Source organism: Chenopodium album, chromosome 19, assembly GCF_948465745.1.
Source record: "Chenopodium album chromosome 19, dcCheAlbu1.1, whole genome shotgun sequence".
Classification (NCBI taxonomy): Eukaryota; Viridiplantae; Streptophyta; class Magnoliopsida; order Caryophyllales; family Amaranthaceae; genus Chenopodium; species Chenopodium album.
Window position 1 is genome coordinate 9,514,231 of NC_137852.1, and position 20,093 is coordinate 9,534,323.

General features: G+C 31.2%; 2 protein-coding genes across 2 annotated transcripts; both read left to right on the forward strand.

Annotated features, from left to right (window-relative positions):
- The first annotated feature begins 2,925 nt into the window (after nt 1–2,925).
- On the forward strand, nt 2,926–7,223 carry LOC145593972 (spermidine synthase 2-like). Its single transcript, XM_081650327.1, has 7 exons — nt 2,926–3,106; nt 4,162–4,238; nt 5,024–5,146; nt 5,725–5,829; nt 6,628–6,700; nt 6,777–6,857; nt 7,204–7,223. The coding sequence occupies exons 1-7, from the start codon at nt 2,926–2,928 to the stop codon at nt 7,221–7,223; spliced, it is 660 nt and encodes a 219-aa protein (XP_081506453.1).
- Nucleotides 7,224–9,442: 2,219 nt separating this feature from the next.
- Nucleotides 9,443–17,485, forward strand: LOC145594812 (ADP/ATP translocase At5g56450-like). The gene is made up of 2 exons (XM_081651146.1): nt 9,443–10,077; nt 16,525–17,485. Exons 1-2 carry the CDS (start codon nt 9,724–9,726, stop codon nt 17,164–17,166), a joined length of 996 nt encoding a protein of 331 aa, XP_081507272.1. The 5' UTR covers nt 9,443–9,723; the 3' UTR covers nt 17,167–17,485.
- Nucleotides 17,486–20,093: the final 2,608 nt, after the last annotated feature.

Genomic DNA, 20,093 nt, shown 5'->3' on the forward strand with positions numbered 1-20,093 from the left:
CTTAGGGTTCGTTTGGCATCACTGTGGTTTTTTGTTTTTTGGTTTTTTGTTTTATAAAATCATATGATATATATCATATAATGAATTAAAAATTAGTCAAACTTATTAAAATCATGATAATTTTGAAAACTGACAACAGAAAAGTGAAAACACTTTTTTTTGGTTCCTGTTTTTGGTTTTTGATTTTCAAAAAAACTGAAGACTGAAAACAAAAAAACAATGCCAAATAAGCCCTTAATCTTTTGTTTGATTTCCACTTGCTTGTTTTGTCTCAAAAAAGAAAAGAAAAAAAAAATTGTATACACTCGGATTACACTAATATTAGTGTACATCGAGCAGTATAAGGGGTAACTTTTAGGTAATTTTACGGTAACTTTGTCTTTTTTTGGGTAACTTTAAACATAATACAATTTTTACATAAATAGACAATAAGAAAAGTTTTATAAAAGTAATTTAATTGCATTTAATCACTAATAATTAATTTTTAGTCATTTAAAATGTGATTCTTTACTAATAAAGCGTAGATAATTTTTATTGTATTGGGTTACTTTAATGCATATTAGGGTGACTTTTATTCATTTCAGGGGTAACTTTTGATCACTTTAGGCTATCTTTATAATGGATGTACAATGATTATTGTACACCTGATTTTTTAAAAGTTTTTGATAAGAAAATCCACTTGTAGAAATGCTATAAAATACGTGTAAAAGTTATCATAATAAAATCAACATTTGCTTTAATACAAAATAAAAGTTAGGATAACCTATTTTTTAGATGATAAATTACTCTCTTCCAAAGAAATTTGCACCATAAGAATTACTCACAATACATACAAGTAACCCTCATTAAAAAATGGAATAAAAATTTATCCTTAAGAAATCTTATTTCCGTTTATAATAACATAATTACACAAAATAGCTACCCTAAATATGGTTAATAGTTACTCCAAACTGGTTAACACTTACCAAGGCCGATATATAATAAAATTAATGTATGTAAATTGGATCTACCAAAAGTTTTTGTAAGAGAGTACAGTAAACAATTTGTTTTTAATTAGCAATTTGGCAAAGTGTGCATAGCAAACTAAGATCAATTGAAAACTATAAAGTCAAGTTTTGTCCTTATTGACATTTTCCATTTAAAAAATGTATGGAGAAGAGCAATGTCAGTACATACTGATTAATTTATTTATTCTAAAAAGTACTAGTATATTTCTTAATCTTTCGAATTCAAGAAGCAATGTTTCATATTATCACATGCAATTAAGACTTAACTAAGGATTAATTCTAGCAATGTCTTGATGACTAACCTTTCGGCTCATATATGTTGGGGCCACCGAAGACGTTCACGCACCCACTAGTATGATGTTGTCCGCTTTGGACCGGCTAAACCCGTATGGATTTGTTTTTAGGCACAATTCAAAAGGTCTCATACTAGTGTAGTGAACATCTCATCAATAACAAGCTCTCCTCCTCCTTATTTCTTCCATGTGGAACTTGGGAGTTGGGATGCATATTCCCTACAATATATAGCATATACTTCATATAGATGGCATGGTTATTTACATTTCATCTTTGATCTTCCAATGCAATTTAATGGAGATATCTACTTCATATATTTTGAAAGGGGGAATTCATCTATAACTCTATAAGGAAGTAAAAGAGAGAAGACGGTTCATTTATGCTCCAATACTCAAACTATTGTTAAATAAAATACCCGCGGTAATTTCAATTTAATGTCCCTTATTAATAAAATGATATAGACACTTGTTTACCATGTTCAACTTATTTAAAAAAAATAATTCTAATAAGTTCAGATAAATTTAGATGAATGTTAATCAGTGAAACTTAACTAAACGAAACACACCCAATTAAATAATTAATTCAAAATTCTAATGTAGTCTAATGACTTTTGACAACCATAATATTTTTTAAAATGGACGGTTGAAATTATTTCTTTTTTGATTTATTTTTAATTAGTAAATTTAATTAAAAAATCATTTTTTTTAATTATTTTATATATTTTTTATTTCCAAAATTTGAAATATTAAAAAATAATTTCTAAAAGATAAAAATATATTAAAAATAACTAAAAAAATTATTTTTAATTAAAATTACTAATTAAAAATAAATAAATAAACAAATAATATCAGCTATTCATTTTAGAAAATTGTGGTAGTCAAAAGTCATAAAACTTTTTATGAATAATGTATCTTACTCAAAATTTGTTGTGAAGTACTTACTCCATTTCAGAGTACGTAATTGACATCGGATGACAAGGCACACATACCAAATTTTCAGTGTATAAATTTGACTGTTAATATAATATAATATAATATATGTAAAACTAAATCGATAAAAATTATAAAAATTTGATATTATGAAATTATGCAGTTCGTATTAATATTAATTTAACAACACTTTGCATTATTATTTATAACATTATTAGTATTAATATATGGTCAAAGTATATAGATAAATAGTGTAAAAGGACAAATTATATCAATTATTATACATTCTATATTAATGACACAACTATTATACATTCTAAAATGAATAGAGTAGCTGTTGTCAAAAAAAAAATAAAAAAAAAAATAAAATGAATAGGGTAACAGAAATTTCTTTCAAAAAAAAAAAAATGGAGTAACAGAAATTGGGGTCAAAGTTAATTAAATGAAATAGGCAATTGGTAAACATGCACGAAATTATGGTAAGAATGATGCATGCTTATCCTATGACATATTGACATGCAAATAATTCAGCAACTAACGTTGGTCTCGTGCATTATAGCCTATTGTCATCTTTATATTACAATCTTCTTTGTAACCTTCAAGTATATATATTAGTGGCCAAAGTTAATTCACAATTGTAAGTAATATCATTTTATAAATTTAAAACATTAGACTAAGGTGAAAGAATCACAAAAATGGCTGTTGAAAATGCGATTACAATTGATGCTAGCAACAACAAAGACGACGTCGTTGTGAAGGGAGTTCAACAAGTAGAAAATAGTAGCATCGTTGAGAATGATGGGTGTGAGAATGCACTTGAAAAGATTAATCCTTCGATTCATGGATGGTATGTTAATAAATGCGACGAATTTCCTGGTGGGTATAGTATTCTCTAATCCTATTTTTGTTCTTTAATCGAAAATGATATGCTTTACTAACAAATTATTAGTTTTTCTACAAGTGTTTGTTGAAAAAACTTTGAAAATGTTAAGGACATGTTTTGTTTTGTTCAATTCACTTGACCTAATTAAAAAAAAAAAAAAAAAAGATTTTATTTGATTGAAATTTTCTAGTCTGATGTTTGATACTGATCGTATGATCTAAATTTTTTTGATTTGATATGTTTGATCTGATATTCAGATTTGACCAAACTTTGATCTAATTTGTAAATTAATCTATAAGATAAAAAAAGATAACAAAAAAAATAAAAACAAATGATATGTCATTATATTAGTAAAGCTATAAACTTTTAAAATATAAATTTTCAATCTGATCTAGTCTGATCTGGTCTGGGCTGATTTAATCTGATTAATTATGAAATAAGCACATATCAACTTTTTTTCTTGACAAGAAAGCAAATATCAACTTAAAAAAGTTACTCAACCTAGTTCAGCTAATTAAAAGTCACAATATGTATGACATGAAAAATTGTCACAATCTTATGTGTTTAATAATGTGTTGAGTAAAGATGATGAATTATTGGTGGGTAAAGGAATGAAAAATAATTATATTAAAATTAATAATAATAATAATAATAATAATAATAATAATAATAATAATAATAATAATAATAATAATAATAATAATAATAATAAGACAATATTATACATTAGGGAACTACAGATTCCTTCCATAAATAAAAGATTTTTAAGATACAGTAAAGGTAAGAAAATATTAGTATATCCTAATTTATAATTTTTAAAATAATATTATTAACTCAAAGTTTCATATGTGACTGGCTACCCCTACACCGTGTGGACGTGGTTACTCGCTTAAGGGATACTCGGTCGATCACGGGTTACTCGGTCAAGGGTTATTTGGTCAAACATTACTTGATCAGTTATGGATTAGTCAATCGGCTAGGGGTTACTCGATCACTAGCCACACGTACAAAAAATGTGCTGCTTAATTAATATTTTTTCAATGTACAGGGGAAGCAGAACTCTTCAAAGCTGAAAAGATTTTATTTGAAGGAAAATCTAAATATCAAGATTTTCTTGTATTTGAGGTATGACAAATTGACAATTTTAATACAGTATCTCTCCCTAGAAAAAAGAGGGAAAAAAACCGGAAAAAAACCATATGCTATTATTTCTGACGATGTAAAGTCTTAGGGCATGTTCACATTTACTTAATTTCAGTTCAGTTTAGCTCCAATCAATTTAGTTCAGTTCAGCTCCTAATTTCCTTCTCCAATCAGTTTAGTTCAGTTCAGCTCCTAATTTCCTTCTCCAATCAGTTCAGTTCAGCTCCCAATTTCCTTCTCTTATAAAATATTCAATTCAGCTTAGTTCAGTTCAGCTCCATTCAGTTCAGTTCAATTTAATTCAGCTCCAATCAATTCAATTCAGCTCAATTCAGTAAATGTGAACATGCCCTTAATTAATTAATCAGTATTGTATATCTCATTTAAGGAAATATAAACATGAAAACACTAGCATTTTTGTTATTACTTTTGATGATGTCAAGTCTTGCTTGGTATAATGGATTAATGGTATGTGATTGTACTCATTAATAAATAAATAAAATCTTATTCAAACAAACAATTTCCATGCACCATATAATCATTTCTACCTTATAAAATACGGAGTAGTATTAAGATATATGTCGTGAATAAAACAAGTTCACCTTTTGATTTAAATATATGTATATACTCATAGTAATAATCACAAGTACTACGAATTAAATTGCAATTTTCATGAAAAACAAGGAAATAGAACAAGGTATATAAACTAGTGAGCAATATTTTTGTACATTATTAATTAATTAGTATTTTCTATTCTAATTTACAAGAATGCATCATACGGGAAGATTTTGGTTCTCAATAAAGAACTTCAGATAACTGAGAGGGATGAGTGGGCAAACCAAGAAATGTTGACACACCTTCCTCTTTGCTCCATCCCTAACCCTAAGAAGGTTTGCCTTTCTCCTCGTCCTTTAATGAATTTACTTAATTATATTACATACTCAAGAAATTTAACATGCATTATTCCTTTTGCTCCTTTTTGTTTTTCCCTTATTGAAAAACAAAATTAATCGGATGGAGCATCTTGTATGGCGTTATGTGTGCCTATGTCACAATGCCACGTCAGCATCCAAAGTATATTCGACACGTAAGCTAGCCACTTCATTTAACAAAATAAAATATGCTTTTAACAAGATTCGAACCCATAACCTCCAATATATTTAGATAATACTTTTACCATCTCAACCAATTATTATTGATGTTTCAAGTTTCACAAAATATTATAATATTCCTTTCATTTATTAAGTAATATAATTCATTTATTTTTCATAAGATTAAAAGATAAATATATATGATGTAAAGAAAAAAAAAGAGGTGACATCCAAGGCAACGCCCGAACCACTACACACACTAACTACACAAATAGTCGAGCATAATTGTTAATGAGCTAATGCCCGGGGTACACACTAGTTACTAATTAAACATTTGATTAATATAATCATCTTTAATTTTAATTTCTTAATTCTAGTTATTGGTGATCGGAGGAGGAGATGGTGGAATTTTACGTGAAGCATCTCGCCATCCTTCCTTGGAACAAATTGACATATGCGAGCTTGACCAAATGACAGTAGATGTGAGTTGCTTTCTAATTTCTGTATGTTTAATAAAAGCTTTGCTAATTATATGTATCGACGCCTCGACGGCTTGTTTTGTAGGAAGTAATCCATGTTACTATGTCAGATTAAGATGAAGTCCATGAAGATAATAATCGTATAAAAAGTGGCTTTTTACGTTGGGAAAGTCGTTTGTAATTCATGTAATCATGTTTAAGGGCATGTTCTTTTCAGCTTCAGTTCAGTTCAGCTCAGCTCAGTTCCTAATATCCTCCTTTCATAAAATATTCAGTTCAATCCAGCTCAAATCAATTCAGTTCAATAGATCAGAACAGGTCCTAAGACATTGAAAAAGCTCACTCCATCCTCAATTCCTCAAATGTGTTTTTAATTCTTGTGTGAGATTTCAATATTTCATCAATGCTAAAAAAAAAAAAAAAAAGGCATCTAGGTAAATGACATAACCTTATGAACAAGCACAATTCTACAAATTCGTTACATAACCTCCATTTTCACTCCCTACCAAATAGATCAGATCATTAGGTTTGGAACATTAGGGATCGAGAGAGCATGCAATAGGATTTAATTATGTACTTCAATTTTCTAGCTCTGTTATGAAGAGAACATGACCTTAGACTTTATAGTGAGCGTGTATATGTCATAATAAATAATATACTTTGCTTAAACTAATCTAAAACTTATTTTGCTTTAGTTATTTTTATTTTTTTGGTTGAAATAAAATTGACAGTATAACAAGTTGAAACTAAGAGACTCTAAACTCTAAACCAAATTAAAGTTTTTATTGACACATATTTCAGGTTTATGCAACTTATTTCCCAGACGTAGCAATTGGCTACAAGGATCCCCGAGTGAAGTTACATGTGGGAGATGGTAAGACCAACAAAAGTTGCTCTAAAATTAATTGGTTAATTTAAATCTTAATTTATTTACTAATTATTCCTTATAGGAGTGGCCTTTCTGAAGTCTGTTCCACAAGGAAGTTATGATGTTGTGATATTGGATGCATTTCATGTCATAGATTCCTTGGGTAAGTCAATTATATTGCACCCCTCCCTCTCCCTTTTTTCTTATGTGTAAAAAGTTTACTACGTTTCTTTTATCATATCATTTTATCCTCGCTCATTGAGTCATAGTGGCCTGCATGCTTTTTTAAAAAATAAATAATTAAAAAAAAATAAATAAATAAAATATAATGTATCCATATTAATGCGCTGAAAATTTAAAATTATATATATAGAATTTGATGTACATGAGGATAAGCCGAAAATTATTGTGTGTTAGCTAGAATACTCAACAATGGATTGAAATTGGATTATACTTACATTACTACTAGCTAAACTATAATATGGCTAAACTATTGATACTCTGTATAGGAAATATCAGTTGCACCTAATTTTTTTTATTTCAAGAAGAAAATAGCATTATTAGCATGCATTAAAATTTTACTAATCCCCATTTTATTTTTATTTATTTTTATTTTTTATTTTTTATTTTAGTGGCGTCATAGGATACATGCTTTGCTCTACTGAAGGGCCACCTGTTGACTTTTTGCACCAGGTCAACCCGTTAGACGAAAACAAAAATTCTGGGATATCAAACCAGCCTTTGAAATTTTATAACTCAGAGGTAATAAACTCAAAACCCCTAATAATTATCACAAACTTTTAAATAACACGGATGTTCAGTAAATTATTGAACATCCGTTATAAATTGACAATAAAATACGCAAAAATTATACTAAAACGCATAAAAGTTACCCTGATATATATGAGTTATTTATGTTTCATTGATAAATTTGACAAAAGTGACACTAAATTTGACAAAAGTTACACTAAATCTGACAAAAGTGTACCCGATATACAGTAGATTACTGAAAACCGGGTGTATACAAAAGTTCTCCAATAATTATTACTATTATTATTACAATTTCCACATTGGTGTATTGAAATCATTGGTGAATTTTTTCTTCCCTTTTAATGAGCAAATTGGTGTATTGAAATGAATTAGTCACTCTACATATAATTTCGAATAAACTTGTATATCTATATCCTATTATGAAAACACAGTTTTATATTTATTACTCACATAGTCACATAAAAAACAATAAGTTTTGTGTAAGATGGGTGTACGTTAATTTTATTGTAAGACGGTTTGTTTGAGGATAACTGTAACTATTTTTATGATAACTTTAACCCCTTAAAGGGTAACTTTTAATTTGTCGTTAGTGTGGATTTTATTTGAAAGTTTAATTACTTATAGATTCATGATTACATATTATAAAGGCTAATATGATTAATCTAATACATTATAAGTTTTTTGTAAAATAAAATTTACTATTATGTAGTATAAAGGATAACTTAAATACTTTTAAAATAATTTTAACCCGTTTTACAATAAATTAACGTAGACCTATCTTTTTGAAGAATTTATGCATAAAAAAAACTATCAAAACCAATTTCCCTCCCAACATAAAAGCTTGTTTAGGGCACATGCCCGTAAAAAAAAAAATAAATAAATAAAAAAATAAAAAATTATTAATAATTGTATAATCTAAGAAGCGGCTAATTAAAAGCATGAAGATATAATCGATCCCTTAGAGTGTATAATATTCATTTGATTTTGACTTATCTAAAACATACTTAAATTAGTTTATTTTATTTGTAAATTAAGTGTTAGAGAAATGAGATATCGAAAATATATATCTCTAACATTAGGATTAAGTTACCCTAATAAGAAATTATGTGAACTTATTCATTACAAGTACTTGACTTATCTTATATGAAATTAATAACTCTTATTTGAGCTTATATATCTTGTGCTCTTGTAATAAGTGGAAATAATGTTTCCCTCAAAAAAAAATTAAAAAAAATTAAAAAAAAAAGTGGAAATAATATGGTGAACAAAACATGAATTTAAATTTGCAATGTTACAGAGTACTTTATTATTAAATTATTTCTAATTTAATTTTCAATTGTTTTTCAGATGCATACTGCAGCATTCCGCTTGCCTACATTCGTGAAGAAAACTTTAATCAATTTCGAGAAAAAGTGTTTTTATTAGTGTGTGTTTTTCCCAATAAAACTATTTTCAATTGTGTTTAAATTATACCATGTTGTAGACACCATTATCCTTCATCAACGAAAGAATCATATATTCAATTCTAAATGGTGCCCAAAGAATTGAAAACTTAATCAACAAGATTCTTACTCTCCATTTTTAAGATCATCACATTGGCTTTTGTATAAAGTTTTATGTGATTATTGTTGGCCACTAATCTATCACATATTCTTCATAGTTTAAAGTATGATTAGAATTAAAACTTATTTTTACTGATTCGATCTTATTTAATTTATTTATTTTTATTTAATCTAAATACGTGTAATAAGATTACAAAATAAGGTGAACTCGAATCAATCATACACTCATACGTCTTCCGTCCCTAATTAAAAACCAAATCAATTTACTCATGGAAATAAGAAGTGATTTTGGAATTTGGATAAATCATCATTGCCACGTGTGTTAGAAGAGATTGACCCCAAAGAAAAGGAAAGAATTTTTGGTGTTGAAATAAAAATTGTTCCTATCCTTGTTCTTTGTTTGTAGTCGATTCTATCATTCACCAAACTCCTTTTAATACAAACCCCAAAAAAACCCATTTTCTTAAAAAATCATAAGACTCATTTCCCACAAAAATCCGAACTAAAACATTCAAAGAATCCCTCAACTTAATCAACTCAAAACCCAGAAAAATTCAACAAAAATCCCTCATTTACCCCAAATCACAGCACCTAAATCAGTAAGGCAATGTACCATTTTAACAATCACAATCACCCATTGAAAGAAAACCCATCAAATTTCAGCAAGAATTAGTAGTGTAAGTAAATCAAGTTGTAATGATGGCAGAAGAAGAAGGAGAAGAAACCCCATCAAAGTCAAAACCATCAACTGGGTCTTCGTCTTACAAATCTTGGAAGTATGCGACGAGCTTTCAGAGAGATTTAATGGCGGGGGCAGTTATGGGGGGTGTAGTTCACACCATTGTTGCACCCATTGAACGAGCTAAGCTTTTGCTGCAAACACAAGAGAGTAACATTGCAATTGGGGTTGGAAAACACAGGAAATTTAAGGGTATGTTTGATTGCATTGTTAGTATGGTCAAGGAAGAAGGTTTTGTCTCTCTTTGGAGGGGTAATGGTAGCAGTGTTCTTCGGTATTACCCTTCTGTTGCTCTCAATTTCTCTCTTAAGGTATATATAATCTTTCTTTTCTTTTTTTAACTTTTGAATTAAAGTTTTGTTTATGTTATTTGATGTTGTAGTTGTATTGCCTTGGTTTCGAATTTTATGATAGTTGTGTTTATAGTGTAATTTGAACTAGTAACATGACTTTGGTTCTTGCTGATTTTTGTGGAAGAGGAATTGTGGTTCTTGGTGATTTTTGTGAAAGAGATAGAGATGGTTGAATGGTGAGGATTTACTGAATCTTGGTTCCAAGTTGAATAATGGATTTAATCAAAATTCAGTATAAGTTTGAGGAACATTATGTTTGAGGTTTTGGCTTTGGAAGTATGTTATTTGGTTTTAGAATTTTTGTGAATGAGGTAAAGATTGTTGGATGGTGAGAGTTTACTGATTTTTGGTTCCAAATTGAATGATGGGTTTGATATGGATTCATTAAATTGCATCTTTTTGTGAGAAACATTGTTTTTGAGGTTTAACCTTCCCATATGAGCATAAGTTAGCCTTGGTTGAATGGATGTACACCTGGGTGCATAATGGATGCTCTTGGGATGTGTAGGTAGATGATACTGAAATATGTTTATTTCTGAAGTCTGAACTTTAGCTTCTTATTTAATGATGGACATGATTTATATTGGTCTATAGCACCAGATTTTGTCAAGAATTTGTTTGACCTCTGTGACCTGCATACAAGTGGAGATATTGAAGACTTGCTTTAGTCTGCTTTATGACAAATTGCCAGAGAAATTTGAATGATATCTGTTACAGAAGAATTATGGTTTTAACTTTTAAGATTCTGGAAGTTAGCTGTTGTGAGTCGTGACAGATTTGCAACAATTGCAAGTTCAAAGACTATGTTGATTCAACAGTTTACAGTTCAATTGGTTGAACACCAGTGGTGCCTTTTCTTGTATGTTACTCTTTTAACCAACAATTGGATACACACAACCATTCTCTCTTTTGAACTAGTTAGCACTTAGCAGAGATTCTGAAAAGGATGAAGGCCATGTTTGGTGAAGAAACTTTCAATACTAATAACAATCACTGATTGAGGGCTTTAGTAAAACCCTCTCCTCAAATTTGTGCTATATCTTTAGTAATTGAGAGGAAGTCACAAATCTGTGTGCTGAGAGTCTGAGACTCTGAGAGTGTGCTGATTGCTGAATTATTGTGGTGTGTAATTAAGAGGGTTGTGGGTGTAGTGCAGGTTTGTCTGGTTTTATTGCAAAGCATTTACTAGGTTTTTTAGTTTGTGTGAGATATAATGATATATAATTATTGCACTTCATGTGTTTGGTTAAGTGCTATTGCTAGGAGGCATCTCAATGACTGTCTTGTGCGATGGATTTGTTTTCCTTGCATCATTTTTTTTTCTTATGCGGAGATCGTCTCCTGTTAGTTAGTGTCCTCTTTGTTTTGTATATGTAGCTTTTTCCTTCCTCGTGTAACGAAATTTGTTCTTATCAAAGAAATGAATCAGGATTGGTTTGTATTTTTGTCTAGAGAAGAATATTTTGCCCCCTCTGAATTTATTTTCCTTATAATTTCCCTCCTCCTGTAGTCATGTGCTGTCATAAAAAGGAACACAAGACTTAGGTAAAAACTTGTTATTTCTCTAGAATACTGATTCATCTTCATCCATTACAAAATAAGCTCTATGGCTGATATTGGTTGGTTTTTAAGAATAGAATTGGACAATGTAGATGATATAGTAGGAAGTCAATGGAGAGAGATAAAGGGTATGGAAAAGCATTATAGAAGTGATAAAACTGGGATTAATGTGATATAGAGCAAGATAGGATTATTGTTTTCAAAACTATTGACTTTTACTTCAAGGGAAACGATAAGATTTTGGCGTTCTGAGACATTTGAATTTAGGGGAAAAAAAAAAAGTTTGTCGTATGGACAGAGTATTAAGTTTGTACCTGAGTGCTTTGGGTTTGACACTTTGCTTGCTGAGGGAGCTTCAGAAATAGCTGTCTTGAGTGAATTTCAGCTAATCATGTGAGAAATTTCAATTCATATTGTTATATTGTATTGTCTATCAACATTTGACTTAGAAGTGAACTTAGTCTTGTCCTCTATTTAAAGGGACATTGATGAATAGAATGAGCAAGTTTTACATACTTTGACTGTGTGTGCTTAAATCAGTTCCTACTCCCTAGCTTCAAAAAAGTGATGGGCTTGCTTTAGAGTAAAAAGGTTAATTCAATATTTTTATTTTTTATTTTATTTTTATTTTTTATTGTGCATAGTAAGGCAATAAGTGACTCTAGATGTATTATGATGTGATTGATTTCTATCAAATTGTATCATTTGGCTCAAAATTATATGTTGTCTTTGGGCCTATCATTTTCTTTTTTTATTTTTACTCTTGAAGAGGAAGGGACTTTTTTAGAATTCCAAGCAATACTAATTACTTCCTCCGTTCCTTTTTAGTTGACACGTTTCTTTTATTATGTTTTTCAACGCACACTTTTAACAATTACTATCTGTAGTTATCAACATGTAAAAACTATTTAAAGCTGAAATAATAAATTTACATTGAGGCGATTCAAATAATATCCCACATGACTATGCTTTATCATTGCTATAAATCTTAAAAGCTAGTCAAAGTGAATTTTGTAAATAGTGTCAAAAGTCAAATCTTGTCTACTAAAAAAAGGACGAAGTATTTACTTACTGAAAATGCCTTGGGATTGGCATTTGACTAATGAAATTGGATTTACTAGTGATTTGAGAAATGGAGATTAATTGGTGCTTTATTTGGACTTAAGTACCTGCTTCCTGGCTGATCATTCCTGCCCCTGAAAAGAAGGGGAAGAGACCAAAGTACATAATGGATGTTTATGCTTCTTCATTCCATATGGTTTCAGTTTTCCACATTCTCAGACCTTGTTCCATTGAACCATATGACTATGCGTGAGTGAGTGTTGTTTTATGAAATTTGCAAACCCTATGACTTACTGGGGTGTTATCTTCCATTTAGCTTTTTACAAGCCTAGGCTTGAAGCTCTATAATCGAAGTGTTTCTTTGTGGTTATGTGGGTGACAAGAGATACAGTACAAAGAAATGTTTTGTAAATAAAACAGGTTTCAAAGCCTCTGCATCTGGTGAAATTATCACAACATACTCCCCATCCTGTAGTGGATTTAGTAAAGCAATAGTATAGGTTAGAGAGTTGGAGTGAAACCAAAATATTCTCTTTCCATTCAGTATTTGTCTTTTTGAATCCATTAAAATCTTACTATTGTATTGCTTTTTTATTTTTGTCTTTTTTCACTGGAGCCACTTTTTTTTGAGTAGTTTTAGTTGGACAGGCAACTGACTTGATTTGAAATGGACCCAAAAACAATAAGAAACAAACAAGTTAAAACCCAAAATTATCTGAACCTTGAGTTGCAAATTTCTGGGTCGTCAGTTAGGGTAAGATTGTGGGTTGATTTGTTGGATTGAAGATAATTGAGTTGTTATATGTTATATGGTTTCTGTGGCATATGTTGTTATAATACTATACCAAATTAGCAAGCACTGTTATGATTTTAAAACTTAAAGTGGAGTGCTGGTGTATATGCTGATAGTTTCAGTAAGTATATGCAATTTTCACATTTTCCTTGGCTAGTTCTCATTGTACTATTTGGAGATCATTTGATTAAACCACGCTTAGTAATAGAATGTTACCAATTGTCTAATGGAGTTTGAATTTGATTAGTCTAGCTCTCTTACTCCAATTCTTGTTCTTAGCTTTTTTATGAATGTTTTTCTTTGTAGGATCTAATTTTATGTGCTGTTTTTGCTTTCATATTTGAGAGCATCTTGTCATCTGGCTGTTCTTCTTTCTCTGTCTTTTTTTCCCTATTTGATTTAAGGGTGTTTAGATCCTTGACTTTAAATAATATACTATGTCCTCTCTCCTTTTACTCCATGCCATCAAAGTCACCAAAATCCCCTAGCTGTCTACCTCCACCCTGCTCACTGTCCTTATTCATAAATGCCCAACTCTCCCCTTGTTTTTTTTGTTCTTGCCACCTCGGATCCTCATTTTCCAGATAATGATATCTATGTAAAGAGGCTACACTTGTACTAATTATTGATACTTAAGAAGTCTGGTTCTTTTTTTGTTCCCAAAAAAATGCTTGAACTGTTCTTCTGATGTTTTGGACTCTTATATACCCATAAATAGATTTCAAAATAACAAGGGTGTGACATAGAGCCAGCTCCTTAATTTTCTCTGTGAAAGTCTATGCTCTCCTTTTTGACACTAGCTCGCCCCACACATTCTCAGTAGCCTAGTCTATTCTCTCCTTATTGACACTAGCTCTCCCGACACGTGCTTAGTAGGCTAGGCTACCTGTTTGTCAAAAGAATGATGCTGCTAGGATGAGCTTATGAGTCTGATGGCTATGAGATAGATAAAGAGAGCATGAGTAAAAAAAATTTGACATGAACATCTGACTAGCAGACGGCCCCTTTGCAGAGTACAGAATGGAAAAGGGTGCTATGTTGTATCTGAAGATATATATTATTAACTCAGAGCTGTAGATCAAACTGTTTTGACTGACCATTTTTCCAAAATTCTAGCCAAATTTCCATATGGGCTTGGATATGGATGTCAAATCTAGACCAAAACTTTTCCATTGAGTAGCATAAACTTAAGTAGCCAAAATTATGTTGCTCAAAGGTGAACAGTCTTTATATCCCGTTTAAACCTTATTGATAGTCCTTCCACTCTATAATGAGTCTTTGTTTTCCACTTCCTTATCTTTGCATAAATCGAACTTTGGTCAACAAAGTCCACTTAATTTATCACCTTGAGATGGAAAGTGCATATGTGATTAGGAGTGTCCAAACTAACTGAAACAAATGCACATGGTGCTCGTTGTACTCACTGGGTTGTTTAATAATTATTTATTTTTTTAACATATAAGTAAAAATGTAGTCCCGTCGGGATTTTATTGTGGTTAGTTTGGAAATCTAATAATAATGAACATGTATAGTCTTGAGTAATTATTAGGCTGTTAGACTTCAGACAACAGATGTTGCGCTTTATGTGGTCTGAACTTGAATATTACAGTCCCAATTTAGTTTGGTTTGCTAGGGTTAAGGCTGTTAGAACTTTATGCACCCTGATCCCTTCTTTCAGCTGGTTTTTTACTCACTATTCTGGTTAGGAGGGGTTTATATATATATATATATAAATAATTGATAACTAATGATATCTTTGGACAAGCAACCTGCACTGTATTGTAATTCTTGCATGCCATAGTTAATGCTGGTCAAGGACAAGCAACATGAATGTGAAATGAGTTGCAGTAGGGGAAATGGGTAGGAAGAGACCTTTGCTCTTGCTGTTGTGATAGCTTTACCATCAATGAGTTAGAATTCTGGGTGAGATGGATATGAAATAAAGTGACTAGGTGGTAATTTTCAGTCCTAGCAAAGTTAAGGCATGGTGAAAATCCGTCATAATTCAATAATCTTCTTAGTTGTATGCATGATTAAGCAGCTGTGGGAACAAGGACTCTGCAAGGAAAAGATGCACAGACCAACAAAAGGAAACTTATATTTACCAAATTTGGCATCAAATCATTTAGTTGTTATTTGCATAATTGTTATTATACCCGATTTTTTTTTGTGTTATTGTCCCAAATTTCTTGGCATTGAACAGTGGCAATTTAGTGCAGGAAGGTGCAAGACACCATATATAGAGGGAGGTCATTGTAATAGTTTTCCTCTAGAGTCTGAACCATATGGTTCAAGTTAGATTTCAAATCATTTTTTAGCGGCTGGTGCTAAATTAGTTGATTCGAGTTACACTGTGAACTAAACTTGTGAGTTGTGAAATCCTTATGCTTCTGATCTGCTTCTCTGGCAAATCACAAGTTCATTTGCATTTTGGAATGCACTTGCTAGCAGCTCCTGCCAAACAAATTCTTTTATGCTGAGCCTAATTTCTATAGGAGAATGTTACAAAGTAATTGTTGAAGTAACTTCACATGGAATTTTTAGGCTAGCACAATCATTGCTGTTTAGTAATTGGAGGCTTCCATGAAATATTGAATTCTAGTATGTGCATTGGTTGGAAGATAGTTGCTTAAAAGTTAGAGCTATTTGTGTGAATGTTCGCCCTTACTATTATAGTTTTCGTAGGTGAAAGTGCACTGCTGTACCTTTTGGATTGATATAAGAGAAACTACTGCAGTAGGAACCTCTTGTAAGGAGTGACCAAGTTCTAGAACAAACAGACAATTTATGCATCTTGTATTTATCTGTGTTGTAAAATAATATCAGTTTGGAATCCCCCTAAAGGCAAGGTTTGGACAGGTTCAACTGTAAGCTGCCTTGCCCATGATCAATGGAGACTTGAAGAAAACTAGAGAAGCTCTATCATGTCATTTATATATCATACAAGAAATTACGTAGATACGTTTCTTATGTTTAATTTCGTGCTGCAGGATCTTTATCGAGATGTACTGAAAAATGACAATGATGGCCCACCCATTATGACTGGTCCAGCTGCCAACTTTTTTGCTGGGGCAGCAGCTGGTTGCACCACATTGATGATTGTTTATCCGCTTGATATTGCTCACACACGACTTGCTGCAGACATCGGGAAGGCTGATTCCCGTCAATTTCGGGGCATATACCACTTCTTGAGTACAATTTACAGGCTAGAAGGGATTCGTGGGCTTTACAGGGGACTCCCTGCTTCTTTCCATGGAATGGTTATTCATCGTGGTCTATACTTTGGAGGATTTGATACTGTGAAAGATGTACTTGCCAAGGACTCTGTAGAGCTGGCATTATGGAAACGGTGGTTGGCGGCTCAAGTAGTGACTACCTCTGCTGGATTCATTTCCTATCCATTTGATACTGTTCGAAGGCGTATGATGATGCAATCTGGCCTCAAGGAACCAATGTACAGAAAAACTTTTGATTGCTGGAAGACAATATATAGGACTGAAGGGCTCTCTTCATTTTATCGAGGTGCTGTTTCAAACATGTTTAGGAGTACTGGTGCTGCTGCCATTCTGGTTTTATACGACGAAGTCAAGAAGTTCATGCACTGGGGCGGTTCTACTTCTAGCAGGAATTGATTCTTTTTCCAGTTTCAGGTATACAACATTCAATACAACTTTAACAATAGTGTCCTGATAACAGATTCTGATGGATACACATCAAAACATAGGTCTGCTGGTATTGTCTCCTTCTTGGCTATAGCAGCCTACACTGTGAATTTTTTAGCTGACCAATAAGAACGAAAATTGACTCCGGTTTTTTGTCTACTTTGCCATCTTTCTGTATACGCACCTGTAACTTGGTTATTTTGCTACTGATTATGGAGAGTAAAGCCTGTAAACTCCATTTTCAAAGGAAAAATTGATACATGTATAGATGGTTTCATTTCATCTCCAATTTACCAAGAGGTTCATCATATTATGTGCACTAATTACGTATAGCTTTTGTTGATATTCTATGCATTGTGACTTCATATGTTCTATTAGGCAGAGAATTTCAGGCAGAGGGCATGTATGCAACAGTATAACACAAGTCTTCCTCTTAGTTCCAGATTGTTTAGCAAAGTGACTGCATACATTGCTACCACTCATAATAGCGCCCTTGAGTCTTAGGCTAGAGGAACCAATGGCTTGGGTCGTGTGGATTGGGTTTGGTTTAGGTCAATCTAATTTCAGTCATTCAAGTTTGAATTCGATTTGGAACAAGTCGTATTATGGCTGAATGTCAAATAACTTATCATAAATCATAATAGATGAAGTTGCTTTGGATGCGAATTCATGTATCAATTTCTAGGTATTATAATTCCTATAATCAAGGGTTATTTTTATCGGGTCTACTTTATATTTCAATATCGATATTTGTAATGGTTAGTTTATTAGGTACATTTAGGTGAGGTGAATCTGATTGGTGATACTTTAGCTAGATATTTTTAAGACGGATTAGACTTAATGAAGTAAGATTCATCACTAACCTAAAAAACCCCAAATCTAATTTGTGTGAATAAGTAATGATTATGCCAGTATACATGAACTGGCTCCCTCTCTTTCCTCCCAACTATTTAAAATTAGAATGAAGTCAGCAACTTTTGTGCCAAGTTGATTGGAAAAGGGAGCAAAAGTGGATTAAAGAATGCTAATATGAGAGAATGTTAATTTGTATTAAGTACATAGTTTTGTTTTTAATGATTTATAAACTTTCCTTAATTTCATTAAACTATGATTATGAATTGTGTGTGATGTCATATGATTCCTTTTACCAGTAAATTACGTTATCATCTACGTACTTAAATTTGTATTGACGACAGTGGTATAATACTTATATTATTAAGTACTACATTAGCAAAAAAGGGTGCATATAACCTTGTTTTTTTAAGGCATCAATTTGTTATTTATATTTGTGGGCTTGTGGCCACTTCAAAGAACTACTCAGGTATATAAAGAGACAGGACATGGAATATAAAAATTAAATTAAACGAGTAGTATTAATTCTTCTTCCGTTCCTTTTTGTTCTAGTCCTTTGAAATCAATTTATAAAACAAAAAAAGTCACAAGTGAAAAGAACAAAAAGTTTTGTAGGGAATTGGAGGGAGAAAAGTAGTGTATCCAAATAGAGATCACAAGCTTAATTGAGACTTCTAAAATATTAGCCCTAAACAAAAGGATAAATGTACACACTTCACACAAAAAGTTATTTAATTTGGCTGATAAAAATACGGGAAGTCTCACTAAGGCCCTGTTCTCTTCACCTTAAAAAATAATATTAAGTAAAAATAATTTCAGTTCAGTAAAAATAATTTCAGTTTAGTAAAATTAATTTCAGTTCAGCAAAAATAATTTCAGTTCAGTAAAAATAATTTAAGTTCAGCAAAAATAATTTCAGTTCAGCAAAATTAAGGTGAAGAGAACGGAGCCTAAATGTTTAAGGTAATTTGTGTAATCCCCCTTAAAAGTAAATGTTTTCACTTAATCAAATACTCTATGGCATATTTGTCACACTCTTCTTGAAGAGACGCAAGATCAGATATTCCGTATAATATTATATTATATATGTCTAGTGTCTACTCTTTAGTCTTTACAAAGAGAAGCTAGCATAAACAGAATTATAATTTCTTTTCTTGTATTCAATCAAACGACCACTAATATATAATTACCAAATTCGATAATCATGACACATTTGTGGTAATGAACTGGCTCCATCATCCTCCAAATAAGTAGAGTAGAGTAAGCAAATCCGTGCCAAGTTGATGGAAAAAGAGTGGAAAAGTGGACCTATTAACAAGGGTGTTGGAGATCATATACTAGTATTTGCTTTTATTTCCTGTTTTAATGGTATTTCTTTTATACTTGAGTTATAATTGTACTTTGAGTGGGATGCAGGATTCAATGTGATGCAATATGATTCCTTTTATTGGCTAATTGCATCATCATTTGGAGTATATTTAAAATTATTTAGATTAGTTTTAAGATAATAAAACAAAAAAAATAAATTAAAAAATGGCACATGACTATGTTTTCCAAGGCATTAATATGAAAAACCATTGGCAATTGCCAATTGTTAATGAATTTTTATGTTTGGCCGGCAACAAAAAAAATACAAACGTACTAAGGAACTAAGGATTGTGATTTGTGAAGGGACAAGAAAAAAAGGAACTTAAATAAATGATATTTGATGATATCATAATGAGTTTGATAGCAACTTCATTTCTTAAGCCATAAACTAAAAGCTAATGATTTTTTGAGGAAAAAAAAATGATGCACCACGAAAAGAAAATTTGATTTCATTGTACCATACTACCATGATTGCGAGGTCTAGGATGGCTCAAATTTGGGTTTTTAATTATTAAAACTGGTTGTTAAGTCTATACATGCGTTGTTCAGATTACTTGTATTATACGAGTTTGTGAAATGTTGTAAATGTTTTGGTTTCGATAAGAAGAATAAGAAATTAATTGGAGATTTCTAAAGCCTTCGTCACACTTTTATTCTGATAGATAAAAATAATTTCA

Coding starts and splice junctions, on each gene's coding strand:
- LOC145593972 (XM_081650327.1), top strand. CDS start 2,926: ATGGCTGTTGAAAATGCGATTACAATTGATGCTAGCAACAACAAAGAC. Junction 3,107..4,161: donor TAAATGCGACGAATTTCCTG/GTGGGTATAGTA, acceptor TTCAATGTACAG/GGGAAGCAGAACTCTTCAAA. Junction 6,701..6,776: donor GAAGTTACATGTGGGAGATG/GTAAGACCAACA, acceptor TATTCCTTATAG/GAGTGGCCTTTCTGAAGTCT.
- LOC145594812 (XM_081651146.1), top strand. CDS start 9,724: ATGATGGCAGAAGAAGAAGGAGAAGAAACCCCATCAAAGTCAAAACCA. Junction 10,078..16,524: donor CTCTCAATTTCTCTCTTAAG/GTATATATAATC, acceptor TTCGTGCTGCAG/GATCTTTATCGAGATGTACT.